A 14,922-nucleotide genomic window follows, 5' to 3' on the forward strand; every position below is an offset into this window, starting at 1 on the left:
TTTTATCTCCCGCCTTCATCTCTCTCTTCATATTGCTCGCCGTGTTTCTCTTTTATCTCATCGGAGACGCTCCTGCATGGATTTGATTTTTTTAAATACACTCTGAAATATTCTTCCTCTCAGTTTGGCCCCTGCGGATGGATGAGCTGATCATGTAAACAGATACTCTGATATCTGGACGGAGCAGAAACATTAAGCAGAGAGTTTATTCTGAAATATAAATTGAACAAAAGTTGACTTCTGTTCAAAGAAAATGAGGCGGGATGAAGGTAAATATGCTTTAATCTCTGAGGGAGACATTCAGATTATTAGTAGGAATTTGTCGTGTGTGTGTGTGTGTGTGTGATTCAGGTTCTTGTCTTTGGGTCTGTGAAAGCTGTCACATGATGGTTTGAAAGAGTGTAAATATTATCAGAGCTGTTATTTCTATTATTGGTTGTTTGAACTCAAAATTGTGATAAAAAATCAAAATCCAGTCACGTCAAGTTATAAGCTCCCCACTGACAGCACATATATGACCTCCACACTGTCTTATAATACAGTCCATGAACTGAACGAGCACATTTGATAAAGCGAGGCTACTTGTGGCCTTAATTCAGCAGGACTTTTTACAGCCTCACTATGTTCCAGGTGAATGTACTTTGTGTTGTTTGACCAAATCTAAAGACAGCAGTGTTCACACCTGTTCACTCAAACAAAAACCTTCTGTCATAACCTCCAGGCTGCTTCTTGATCTCTCTCCAAGCACGTCCATGATTTGACTCGTTCATCAAGGAGTCGCTGATAGACCTTTTTCACAGCAGCCCTTTGAAAATAGTAGGATAAACACAGATGTTACCTATGGTACTGATTAAGGTTGTGTTCCATTCAGGTCAAACAGAGTCAGGATGCTGCTATTGTGCATGTTGGCTCACTGGAAAGACTCTGCTACACTGATAGACCTTTTTCCACCAAGAGGTAACCGACTCCATCTGGTTCGTGCAGTGTTTGGAACATTTTGACCAAAAATAAATTGGTTCAGAACACAAAAGTTTGACTGACGATAGATTACAACACTACTGGTCAGATTAAACACAAACCGAAACCTCTTCCCTGAATGAATCCTTAATACTGTGTTTTTGAGAGTCAATACAGCGTCACCAATAGATAATATTTCCTTAAGTGTGGAAGTTGCTCTGCAGCTGCTCTGGACTGTATTATAACTAAATGGAGGTCAAGATCAATATATCAGTTGTGATCACTGTAGTTACGGTTTATTGATGAAAGTGTTTAAGAACAAACAAATATTTTTTCAAATGTCTAAATAGATGTTTGTGTTTTGTATGAATCTCATATTTCAGAGTGTGAGGAGCTCTGACAGTAAATCTGTACGTCCTATCACATGACTGATGGCCAGTTTGACCTCCAATTGACCTGGAAGTTAAACCTCGACCACCCAGTGACCTTCCCAGCATGCTCTCTGCCTTACACGCTCTTAAAATAGCCACATTCACACACACATGCGCATACAGAAACGCACATATCTCTTCCTTTCAGCTGACAAGCTCTTTAAAAAGCCATCGACCCACCTCGCTGAACTTTACGACATCACACACACACATATACACACACACGCGCGCCACACACACACACACACACACACACACACACACAGACAGACAGACACACACCTCGCCTGCCGTGACAAGCTCTTTAAAACACCATCAAGTCACCCGGCTGAACTTTACGACACGGTTTCATTTCATGTTTATAAGACCCAAACACAGACACACACACACACACACACACACACACACACACACACCGATCACAACAAGTGTTGCATTTACCTACTCAGCCAGTACATGATAAATATGTCTGTTTGAGTCAAGGTCAAACACACCTCCCTCTGCACTGTTACACACACTCACACATATCCACACACAGACACACACAGCAGACAGACATGAAGACAGATTTGTCGTCCATCAACATAATGTTTCCCACAAATAAATTCCGTCTGCCCGGCTGCTCCTCGCCCTCACTGCGCACTTCACACCCACACACAAACACACAAACATGTGTGAGTCAATACAGCGAACAGAGTGCGTTTAGTAAAATAGAAATTGGAGGTAAAATATGTCAAATAAATGAAGAATATTTACTTTATTAATCTCCAGTGGGATAATTTTTTTTTCACTTTGATTGTTACCTGAAATACAGTCACTCACTCACAGACATCATACATGTGGAGAGATATAAAGAGAGTCCACACTCGGTACTGTGGACTTGAACTGGCAACCCTCCGCTTCCCCAAACCAAGTCAATGTACATTCTTAGTTTTAAAATTTTAACTATTTTAACTATTTATTATGACTTATTTTAATGTTTCATATTATATTATAATATTCACTTAATTAACTACTAATATATAAATAATTGTGTAATGTTTTCAGTTAATTTAATGGTGTAAAAGTCCAACTTCTTACCTTTCTACTGTTTTAACCATTTACTTTGTCTTTACCAGAGTCGGCTAAACGACGCTATTGCCGGTGATTTAGAAAATTGTATCAGTTAGAAAGTAAAAATTATATTTCAAAGGACTTTTGAAAAACAACTTTTAAGTTTATCACTCTTACAACCTCAGAGGGATTAAATCCAGGTTAGACAAAATGACCAAATTAAATTAATTAAATGAAGTTTCTGTAACAGTAAAACACTGTGATATCTGATGGCAAAACCTTTATTTATACTACATTTTAAAGGCATTATACAAATATTATAAGTAGTTTTTTTATATTACAGACTGTAAATTGCAGGGAAAACCACTGTTATAGCATCATATGGTATTTTCATACAGCAAAACTATTTCTGTTGATGGTAAAAACTTCTAATGTCGCTTCCTTGTTCATAAGGCCGGTCGGTCTAATGAGTGAATGAGTGAACAGAACTAATAGATACGTAAGAAATGTAGATACAAGGTTCATAAAACTGTTGTATGTGGGACCAGATGTCACCAACAATGGCAACAGTGGATGTTAATTATCTGAAGCTGTAGGGTAACAACGTGTGGAAGGTTTACGGATTTCACCTTTTAAAATTCCTCTCCTCCCTACTTGTCCCCTTTTTCCTCTCCTCTCCTCCTCATTAAGTGTTTGTTCCCCCCGATAAATAAATGACAAACAGTATGAAAATGATATTCTTCGCCAGATGACAGCCATTTTTCATCTCCAGCCCTAAACAACTCCTCCTCCTCCAAAGTGTTTGTCCGCCATCCCTCCATCTCATCCCTCTCCTTCTCCTTACCCCCCTCCCTTCTCCCCCTGTTATCCCTCACACTTTTTCTCTCGCATTTTTTATTTTTTTGCTCCGAAAAATTAATCACCTGTCTTTGTCTGTGTGTGTGTGTGTGTGTGGCCGGCAGGAAGCCCACAGAGGTTTTAAGCAGCTGATTTATTGCTGAGTTAATTCATAACGGCGTCCGATGATGATGAGAGGCCGCAGGAAAGTATGGTCGTCACTGTTGTTGTTGAAGGGTGAAAGAGAGAGAGAGAGAGAGAGAGAGAGAGAGAGAGAGAGAGAGAGAATAAACAGAGCAGCTCTTTGATATAAAGTAATAGAGTGGAAAGTGATGGAGAGGATGGAGGAAAAGAGGAAGTAATGGAACAAGGGTAAGGGGAGATAGATTTTCAGGTACTTTTAAAATGAGGTAATACAGTAAAGGAGGATCAGGGGATGAAGTGATATCAGATCATCAAGTTCTTTATTTTGATCTGAAGGAAAATCACTGAAAGTCATCAGGTGATGTCGTCCGCAAATTTGAATATTCTCATATCTACAAATTGTCATCTCCTTGTGCCAGAAGACTCATCTTTTCCCAACCCTGGAGCTGGGGTGACAAGAAAATAGTCAAGTCAGTTTTATCTAATATCGCAAGTCACAAATTTGCCTCCGGGGGCTTTACACCCTCTATCTTAAGACCCTTTATACGGATAACGAGGATAACTTTCCCCCAGAAACTCATTAATGGGGGGGAAATGGAAGAAACCTCAAAAAGAGCAACAAGGGGAGACTGAAAAAGATAGAAGTAAAAAGAAAGGTCTTGTGTGTAGGATTTATTTGCAGATTACCACTCACTACTTTCACCCTCTCTTTCCAAGCGAGCAGGAGAAACGATGGTCTCCATGAAACACATGAACAATAGCCCCATCTAAAGCCAGCTTTTGGTTTGTCTGTTTTGGCTTCTGGAGAAACATGGTGCTTCAACATGGTGACCGCCACAAAAGGCGATTCTGAAGTTACAAAAACACAACAATTTTTATTTTCAGGTGATTATACACCAATGAAAACATAGCTATGAATATTATATTACATTTCTCCTCATAGAGCCTCCCTTTAAAGCTTGTGTTGTTTCTGGTTAGTCCATGTTGGCTCTACTGTTTTAATTACAGAACAAAAAGTGTTACATGTATGGAGCAAAGTAAGGAAGCCTGCCTGGTACTGGGTGATTTCAGTTTGATTTGATCTCTGTGGATCTGCTGGCTGCTGCTGTGTGCCAGAGGAGTTTTGTTTGGAGATTTTGGAGAGTTGACATTGCATGCTTTAAAACTAACGGTTTAATTTCTAAAATCACAACGGGATTGAAAGTCAAGATACACCGACCTCTGCTGCATTTATTTGGATCATTGTTTTAATTTTTATATCTATCTATAGTGTTTTCCCAAACTTTATACATTATGCAAAACTAATTCGCCCCAGGGAGTACCCCTGTAAGATTGTGTTTAATTATTGGTTTAACATGTATGTTTAACATCTTTTTTTACTTTATTACGGCGTTTTTTTTTTGACATATGGAAAAAGGTCTGATTTATTTTTACAATATATAGTCAAACACTTATGGACTGAAGTTGATACTGACACTTGACGTTTTGTCTCGTGCAATGAGAAGTGAATCATATTCTGTCTCTCATTAGAGATGAACAGATTTCTTACGTCCTTTCTGTTCTTTTCCCTCCGTCCAGGCTGCAGGCTCTGAGGAAGGAGAAGTCACGGGACGCGGCGCGATCGCGGCGGGGAAAGGAGAACTTTGAGTTTTATGAGCTGGCCAAGATGCTGCCGCTGCCGGGTGCCATCACCAGCCAGCTGGACAAGGCCTCCATCATCCGGCTCACCATCAGCTACCTGAAGATGAGGGACTTCGCCAACCAGGGGGACCCGCCGTGGAACCTGCGCATGGAGGGACCGCCGCCCAACACCTCCGTCAAAGGTAGGATGGACATGGCTGGAGGACTGGGTTTGTCTTTGAACTGTTGTATGAGGTTCTGTACAGTTCCAGGGAAGAGTTCTTTAGGCAGCAGAAAAACAACAGAAGGCCTCTCTAAGGAGCAATGTTTCGTTGAAGAGTTTTTCTACCACAGAGCAACAAAAGTTACAAGAAAACATTTTTCTTCTTTTTTGTTTCTTCTTGTTGGTTTTTTGATCGTTTTCATCTTGCTTTTGCCTTATCTTTAGCTTTCCCTCCATTATTTTAAGTCACATATAAAAACCTTCTGAGCTTGTTCCTTCAAGTCGAGTCCTTGCAACTGACTTTTTAAAATAACTAAATATTGCATATTGGAGCTTGAAAGCCTCACTGCTGAAATAGTTCTGAAATACATAAGCTAAAAATCATTTCTCTTGTATGCCAATGCTCCATTGGTTTGATACAGCTGTGGTTTCAACAAAGCTGTGCAACAGTTGTAAAAGTTGAGGGCACATTTCACTTTGTATGTTTTGGCAGTTTTGCGAGACTGCCAGTGAAGTTCATCATCTGATCACTAAAGGTGCAGTTATTTGTCCAAAATGCTTGGTTCTGTCTAGGGATGGGAATCGAGAACCGGTGCCAAATGATCCGATCCATCGAAATCGAATGCCCCGGAGCTTATTGATTCCTTTTATCATTGCCAGCATTGTTTCCTGACATTACAAAAACAAGTACATTAAACTCAATCATTGCTGTAATCCTGCAGAAAGAAGTATTCATGGCGAAGAAGAAGAAACGGTCTGTAGCTTCATTTCACAAAGAGACTCATAACTCAGCTCTGAGATAACAAAAAAGTTTCATTGGTGCTGAAAACCTGTGCGACCTACTTATTTCTGCACAGAAATAAGGGAATTGACAAAGAATCAGAGCGGTTAGCAGAATCAATAATGGTATTGGTATCAATTCCCATCCCGAGTTCTGTCAGTTCAAGGTGGACTTGTAGATCTGATGAGATGTAGTTGGAGGCAGCTTTCCTTGGGTTAAATCTGAAGTCCATTCAGATGAACAAACTGATCAAATCTGACTGTTGAGTTTCTCTACTTCTTCTGTTTGTCTCTGTGCATTCAATGAGTCATTCAGCATCAGGATTATTAAGAATGGATTTGTGAAGTTGGGTCATTTCAAACTTGTGTAGACATACGTCTTTGCCTCAGTTTAGTTACACCTTTCCAAAGACTTTGTATGCACTCATGCTGCCTTTAGAACTCCCCGTGGAAGGTCGGCCTATAATTAATGAAGGGTCTTTAAGGGTCATTGTAACTAATAATAATTGTGCAATACTGTGATATTTTCTGGGGTTATCGTACTCTGAAAATCTCCCCTACCCTAACACAAAACTTGAAATAACGAGTTTCAAAAAGTTGCATATTATTGCTTTAAAGTATCAGTACTTAACATCACTTCTATTATAAAAGATAATTTTTTTGAGATGAGAAAGTTTTCATGATTTTTGACCCAAATTACCTCAAACTTGCTTTCTTTTTCAGACCCAACATTTACGCTCATTGCAAACTTTAACCTCTCATTTAGCTTCCATATAATCTTGTCTTTGTATCTTCAAGCAAACCTTTTTATTCTAATGAATCTGAACACACAAACAAAGGCGTACCGGGCCGTTTGAGAGCAGCGCTGCAGTGACTGTCTGGCCCCTTTAAACTGCTATCAAACAACATGGAAAAAGCTGCGGAAACACACACACACACACACACGCACACAGACGGCTAGCTTCTGCGCTAAGTGATTTTCTGTGAAGGGAACATTAAGCTTTGATGAATTTCTGCCTGGAGTACCAGAGTATACACAGCACTTGTGAATCTAAGTGGAATTTGCCTTTGAAATGGGCCCTTTGTGCGACGCACTTAGAGGAGAAGAGGAGCGCTCGCTTTTAAAAGGGACGTTTGGGCTTGTAGGAATGACCCAAAGATGAAAGCAAATTGCCTGAAATTTCTGGTGGCGTGTGTGTGTGTGAGTGTGTGTGCGTCTAAAGAACCAGAAGCAGGATATTTACCTATATGCAGTGCTGTAATGTTCACAGGATTGTAGTTCTGTACATGGGAATGTGTGAATACAAGTATGTGTGTTTGTGAAGGTGCAATAGTGTGTGTGTGTGTGTGTGTGTGTGTGTGTGTGTGTGTGTGTGTGTGTGTGTGTGGAATTCTACACATGAGAATGCCTTTGAATGTGTGTGTTTGTGTGTGTGTGTGCACATACTCTCGCCACACAACGGCAGATGGCATCATTGTCGTCAGCGCTTTGAAGAGGCACATGCATTTTAATGAACAGAACAGAAATGTATACACCAAATTAGTGTGTGTGGCAACATGGTGTGTGTTGGAACGTATTCCTGATACAGTTACACACACACACACACACACACACACACACACATGTTTGTCTGACTTCTGATGGCCATCACTGACACCTGCCCCACCCCCTCAACCTAAATCTGGTGAACTGCAACCGAACAGACATGATTTGGGGTCTCTAAAATATTGACAATGACCCTCCAGGACTTTTGGGATTGTTGATTTCACGGCAGCGTTTCTAGAAAATGGCGACACATGTTGCAACGTTTTAAGGGATTTTTTGTGATGAGTTGTGGGAGAAAGGGAACATTGCAAAAACAGTTGCTAGTTAATCGAAGGCAACTTCTTCCAGTGAGAATAAAATCGACTGTTTGGAGGGTAAATGTGAGACGTTGGCATCACACACGTCTGCATCTTCAACACTAGAAACAGGAAGGTCAGTTTGGTGACGTATGACTCAACGTTTTGTGAAACTACAATTATTGGTTGAAATTCCCAGAGATTGATTGATTTCACTGCTCCTTGGAGCGACTGCAATATGCTATTTTACCATGTATTACTTCATCATTATTGTGGATTTATGCGTAAACTTTGGCTACGATTGATGTATGATTTGTGATCACTAAATTACTTTAAAAAGGATTCTGGTATTCTGAATTCTATACTAAAATGGCAATGTTGTGTTTCCAGTTTGTTGTGCTGCACCTGGGGGGCCAGAAAATCTATTAATGCTACAGACCAATGTACGGTTTCGACAGGCAAACACTAACTGAATCAATTGAAATGTTAGTCCATCACTTAAACACTTTAAACTTAATTAAGAATTGAGCCTAATGGACAGATGTTCAAAATCATTATCAACTGGCCGTCACATTCTTTAACCCTCATTACAAACCTGCGTCTGCAGTTAAACAACACGCAGGTGAAAACAGATGGATTTATTTTCGAGTGTAAACTTCAACGTACAGCAGACCACAGGAAGGTCCCCACTGAGATACAAGAACAACACACACACACACACACACACACACACACACACACACACACACACACACACACAGCAAGGTGAGGCCGGTCTCACCTTGTGTATGAATTTCACACATACACACACACACACACACACACACACACACACACACACAGAAAGAGAGAGAGAAAATGCAATTTAATCAGATTGTACCTTCTACCTACCACACACACACACACACACACACACACACACACACACACAGAACAACACACAGACACACACACAAGAACACATAGAACATGTACAGTACACGATACACACTCTGAGTACACAACCTGGTATCAGGCCAGTGTGTGTGTGTGTGTGTGTGTGTGTGTGTGTGTGTGTGTGTGTGTGTGTGTTCTCTCTCTTATTGACTGACTCTAATGAATGAATATCCTCCTCCAGAACTGTGTGTGTGTGTGTGTGTGTGTGTGTGTGTGTGTGTGTGTGTGTCCATGCCTATGTGACTTTTTCCTTTGTAGTTGTTTACTGTGTGTGTGTTAGAGTGAGTGTGTGTGTGTGTGTTGCAGAGTGTTCAGTACAGCAGAGAGTTATTGATTTTGGCCTCTGTGTAGCTGCTCTGCATCGGTTCAGGTAATGAAGATGACTCTGTGTGTGTGTGTGTGTGTGTGTGTGTGTGTGTGTGTGTGTGTGTGTGTGTGTGTGTGGTATTCCTCCTGATGACTCTTTCTGTTGAACCCACTGAGAATATCCTCATTTATTGTGTTTTCGTCGTCCTCTCTCCCTCTTCCATTCATTTTCTCCTTCTCATGACTTCTTTTATTTCTCTCTCTTCCTGTATCTCTTTCTGCTAATCGATATTAATATTTTTCTAAAACATCTAAATGAAGCACCGCTCTCTGGAATGACTTCACTTTGATTTATTTGGGACGCGTTTCTCTTGCAGCTTACTCGGCAACATTACCTGAGCGCTCACAGGTGGGCCGCATCTGGGTCACATGACCAGCCGTCAGAACTGCAATCCGATGGATCAACCACCAATACCAATCAGCCAATAATCATTTCAGTAATACATATGAATGGAAATGATTGATGATTGACAGCAGCTGAGAAACAGTAACGTGTGCAGGAAGAAGATGTTGTTTTCCAAACAGTGAGCTCCAGCGGGGAGGTGCAGGTAAATAAATGAAGCGCTCCTCTGTATGAGAAGCTATCAGAGATGAAGCTGTTTGACCTCCAGTCTGTTGACTCATTATCACAAACTGTCCCTCCTCCTCCCTCCTCTCCCTCTTTATCTCTTTCATCCCCACTATTGTCCTCTCCACTCCTCTCATTTTCCTTATTTCCTTTCTTTCCTCCTCTCTTCCTTTTAGATCCTGTCCTCCCTGCTCATCCTGCTCTTTTCTTCCTCAGGTCTCTCCCCTCTGCCTCCCCCCTCCTTCACTGCTCATATTTAGGCTACATGTTTTTTCTGTCCTTCCTTAGGTTCTTCCTTTTCTTCTCCTTTACTTGTATGTGTCTTGTCTTCCTCCCACCTCCCTCTCTCCCTGTCTCTCTTTCTCTCCTGACTTGACATGTCCTCCTTGTTTCTTGTTTTGTCTTCTCCTATTCCTCCTTTCCCTCCTCACCTCCTCCTCTCCTCTTCCTTTCCTGTCCATTTACCTCCCTCACCCTTCATCTTCATAACTTTCGCCTCTCCCTGCCTCCTCTTCCCTGGTCTTCACTCTCTTTTCCTCTTCTCCCCTACCTGTTATCATCTTCCACTCCTCCTCTTCCACCCTTGCTCCTCTATCCTTTCATACTTTGCTGTCTTCCACTTCCTCAACTCCTCATGTCCTCCTTTTCCTATAATCTTCATCCTGCCCTCATCTTCCCAATGTCCTCCCTCCCTACCTTTCTCCTCTCCATCTTCCTCCACCCTTTGTAGCTTTCTCCACTCTGTCCTCTCCTCCTCTCCACCTTCTTCTCTTTCTCTCCTCCCCTCCCTATTCTCTTCTTCCTCTCCCACTTCTGCCTCTCTCATATTCTGCCACCTCTATTCCTATTCTATTCTCCCTAACTTCCTCTCCTTCACCTCCTTTCATTTTCTTCCCCCTTCTCTCTTCCTCCTTTGACCCCCTCTTCTTTTTCCCCTCCTGTCCACGGCCTCCCCTCATCTTCCCAACGTCATCCTTTCCCCTTTTCTTCTCTCCTTCTTCTCCTCTTCCTCTCACCCTCCTCCAACCTTCCACTTCGTAACGTCCTCCCCCTCTCCTTCTCCTCATCCTCCTCCCCCGTTGACCTTTGCAGTAATTGACCCATCAGTTGCTCTTCTACAGTTTAGTGTTGGAGGTTTTGACTTCCTGTCAGAGAGTCTCCACATCTGCTGCAGGACGCCACACAAACAACCGTGACCTTTGGAGCATCCTGACACCCGGCGTGTGTGTGTGTATTTGTATTTGTGTGTGTGTGGGTGTGTGTATGTGTGTAGGTGTGTGCGTGTGTGTTTGTGTGTGTGTTCATATGACTGACCGCTCACCGTTTCAGTGTGCGACTGATTGTTGGTCAGAGAGTCTGCGAATTTACGGCGGTGTGAGTGGTTGCACGTGTGCATACAGTGTGTGTGTGTGTGTGTGTGTGTGTGTGTGTGTGTGTGTGTGTGTGTGTGTGTGTCTGACAGTCTGTTGCATCGTGTGTGTGTGTGTGTGTGTGTGTGTGTGTGACCCCCTCCGACACCTGGCTATTCATTATGCATGCAGAGAGCGGCAGACACCAAAATGCCACACTTCATGAGCCAGTCTACAATCAAGACACACAAACACACACACATGCTCACTGTAGTCCACCCACCACACACACACACACACACACACACACACACACACACACACACACACACACATGCTCATTGTAGTCCACACACACACACAGACTCATACAAACAAGTTTTACACATACAAATACACAGGTGTACATATTAAGAACACACACGTACCTGCATAAATGCAAACTCGGCACACTCATGTTGATAACACACACACACACACACACACACACACACACACACACACACACACACTGCACACTGCTTTACATTCTGTATAAATATCTTCTCTCTCAGTTATTAAAATATAAATTATGGCATTTTTTATAAGACCCACAAACCTATTTATGGCTCAGTACAGGAGCTCATAAGGCAGGAGGTGGGATTTAGCATGGTGTGTGTGCGTGTGTGTGTGTGTGTGTGTGTGTGTGTGTGTGTGTGTGTGTGTGTGTGTGTGTGCGCGCGCGCGCCCAGGGTCATTTTATGTGCTTTTTAATGTGAAAATATTTCTTCTGTGTCACCTTTAAAAACCAGTTTATGATTATTAATGTAAGTGAGCATTGAGGGTGTGCAGACTCACTGATTTAGCTTTTGGAGCCAAAAGTCAATTTTTCTGATCAGATAAAGTTTATTTTAATCTTAAATAATTGACCGATGGGAAGTTTGGTCACTCGCAGCAGAAAGCAAGTAACAAACTTTTGCACTTAAAACGTACTGGTGACTTTCAAAATAACGACTTTGTGCGATCGCAGTCGGTTTTGTGGCACGACCACCACAAGGGAAATAATTTATTCCAGATTTGAATGTGTAACACTAACAGCTCTATCAATGTGTTTAGGCCTATCTGTACCTGTCAGAAATGTGTTTTTGATAAGATGAGATAAGATGAAGGGAAATTGAAGTGTCACAGCAAAAGTACAAAAGCAGATGCAAAGTAAAGAAACTTTAAAAGTGACTTTAAAAATCTCCTGAATAAAAAATGAAGCATGAAAAATATCAATTAATACAAATTAAAGATGCTTAAATACTATATACACCAAACAACAATAGCAACTGACAAAGCTAACATTGGCATGCTAATATCCAATCCGTTTAGAGTCAACTGTCTTAAAGAAGCAATATTGAATATGGCTGACTGAATGCTGCATCAGGTTTAGTAAATCACGAAAGTACGACCTTAAAGAGAACTTTCAGACTGAGTGATAGATTTATGGAGATGATGGGCTCAGTGGTTTGTTCACTTAAACCTTCAAAATAAAGCTCACACGGTTCTGAAGTGGTTGCAGTTTGGTTAGGATCAAGAAAAGATTGTAAGTTCATGAATAAACTTAATTTACGTACGTTACTTAAAAGACATTGGCTTCACACGGGGCCCAACAGCAGTCTCTTGAGTTAAAGTCCAGTGTTTGTTTGAGTCATGCATCCACCTCCATATGTGGACTTTCTCGCTCTTTATACTACGTCAGCTACAGTGTCATATTTTGAAGTGGAGGGCCACTGACCAAGCAGCCATATTTAATGTGCTGCTTCCTGCTACTGCCCCAAACCACTGCATACAAGATGGCTGCCTACCACAGAGTCACTGCAGCTGTTTGTGGATTATTATTCTCTCTTATCTGGGCTGAGAGTCTATAACGCTCAAGTTAAATCATATCCTCATTTCCATCATGTTGACAGGTCTAATATCAAGTCTAAATCTGCCATGAATCAGCCCCCAAACCATGTTGCTGTAGCTAATATCTGATAGCGACATGTCAGAAAGCATGTTGTGAAACATCGTCTACATTTTACTGTCAGTCGACTCCTCGTGTGCTAAAAAGTGTGTTTTTATGTGTGTGTGTGTTCCCATCCACTTAGCATTACATACAGCCAGACTGCCGCTTTATACAAAATCAACCTCCTGCTTAGTGAGACTGTAAGCGCTGAGAGAGAGAGAGAGAGAGAGAGAGAGAGAGAGAGAGAGAGAGAGTATAAAAGAGGAGCATCAGAGGGAGAGAGACTGAGTAGAAAAATGAGAGGGATAAAGACGAGACGGGGGAGAAAGAGAGAAAAATAAACGAGACAGTCAATTAGAGAGACAGAGGCTATCAGTGAGGCTGAGAGAGAGAGGCAGAGAGACAGAGAGGGTGAGCAGCGGGAGTCTCGTCTCGTTATGATCCATCTCGTCTCTTTGTACCAGCTGACGTTTTTATGATGCGGCCTGCTGGCTGGGCTAATGGCTTCCTCCATTATACTGAGGGAACACAGTGACCCCGACACCCGGATAAACACAGCGCTCACATCAAACCCCTCCCACCTCCCCAACCCAGCCTGTGATTCAGTGCCGCCACACTGAAGTGAACTGGACTCCTTTACAAAGGCAGACGGAGAGGAGGTGAAGAGAGGAGCGAGGGATAGCTGCTCTACAAAGAGCGAACGCCCAAAGTTAAAGAAAATCCTGTTGCTTGGCAGACGTTACTGTGTATGGGATACTGGAGTTTTTAAGCCAGTATAGATATCAATGTTTGTGATATCTTGAGAATACTTGTATTAATAGTTTCTCAACCTTTTTAGTGTCAAGGACCTCCAAATTAATACACATCATGGTTTAAAATGTGCAGTGTGTAACATTTAGGAGGATCTATTGTCAGAAATTGAATATAATATTCATAGGTATGTTTTTTATTAGTGTATAATCACCTGAAAATATGAATTGTTGTGTTTTTGTTACCTTGGAATCAGTCATTTTATCTACAGTAGCTGAGAACAGACAAACCAAACACTGGCTCTAGATAGCGCCGTTCATGTTCCACACAGAAAACCAGGAACCAATAGGGGAATCATTGAGTTGGGCCGATTACTATCCCTCCGTTTTTTTGTGCTTGCAACGGGAGGCATAGGGCGGCATCGGGCATCAAAGCATTTGTTCATCACAAGATCTTCGTCAGCAGACGTTGTTTGCTCAAATGTACTGTACATGTACAAAGTTTCGTCTATCTTGGCTTAAATGTCCAGTGTGTAACATTTAGGAGGATCTATTGGCAGAAGTAATAATCACCTGAAAATAAGAATTGTTGTGTTTTAGTTTCTCTTACACACTTCACAGCTCGTTCTCGTTCCCGAATGTTGTCAAATACCAAAGTGAGCGGCATTCAGCTAGTTGCAATCTGCAACTTCACCGCTAGATGGCACTAAATCCGAAAAAACCTGAAAGAATTAAGTTTCAAAGTTTGTTTGAGAGCTTGGTTTTGTCTGTGATCTTCTCACTGGTTTAAAGTTGGTGAGACTCTGTCCGTATAATAATGATGATATTTGTTTCCGCGGACAAATTGGAATCGGAATAATCAGATCAAATCAATATTTTAGAAGTAACTTACAAACACAAAACTTGGAGGTTTAGGGGTTTAGAGGTATGTTGATCCAGATTTGCGTTGACACATTATGAGGCACTCTCCAGCTAACAGCCTAATGTTTCCGTCTGTCAGCTAACCACCATGATCTCCCTCCAGCTGTTAAATTCGGGTTAGTCGTCATTTAACAGCAGGATCGTCTTCCCAGTGATGTCTGATAACAACAACAC

At 41.6% G+C, this 14,922-nt stretch overlaps 1 protein-coding gene across 4 annotated transcripts in view; it reads left to right on the top strand.

Moving 5' to 3' along the window:
• LOC127354098 (neuronal PAS domain-containing protein 3) overlaps window positions 1–14,922 on the top strand; it is a 286,712-nt gene that overhangs the window by 115,334 nt on the left and 156,456 nt on the right. For all 4 annotated transcript variants that reach the window (XM_051383751.1, XM_051383752.1, XM_051383753.1 and 1 more), the window contains one exon: window positions 5,001–5,245. In XM_051383751.1, coding sequence (XP_051239711.1) covers window positions 5,001–5,245 — 245 coding nt within the window. The remainder of the gene's footprint in view (window positions 1–5,000; window positions 5,246–14,922) is intronic.

This window comes from Dicentrarchus labrax, unplaced genomic scaffold, assembly GCF_905237075.1.
Source record: "Dicentrarchus labrax unplaced genomic scaffold, dlabrax2021, whole genome shotgun sequence".
Lineage (NCBI taxonomy): Eukaryota > Metazoa > Chordata > Actinopteri > Moronidae > Dicentrarchus > Dicentrarchus labrax.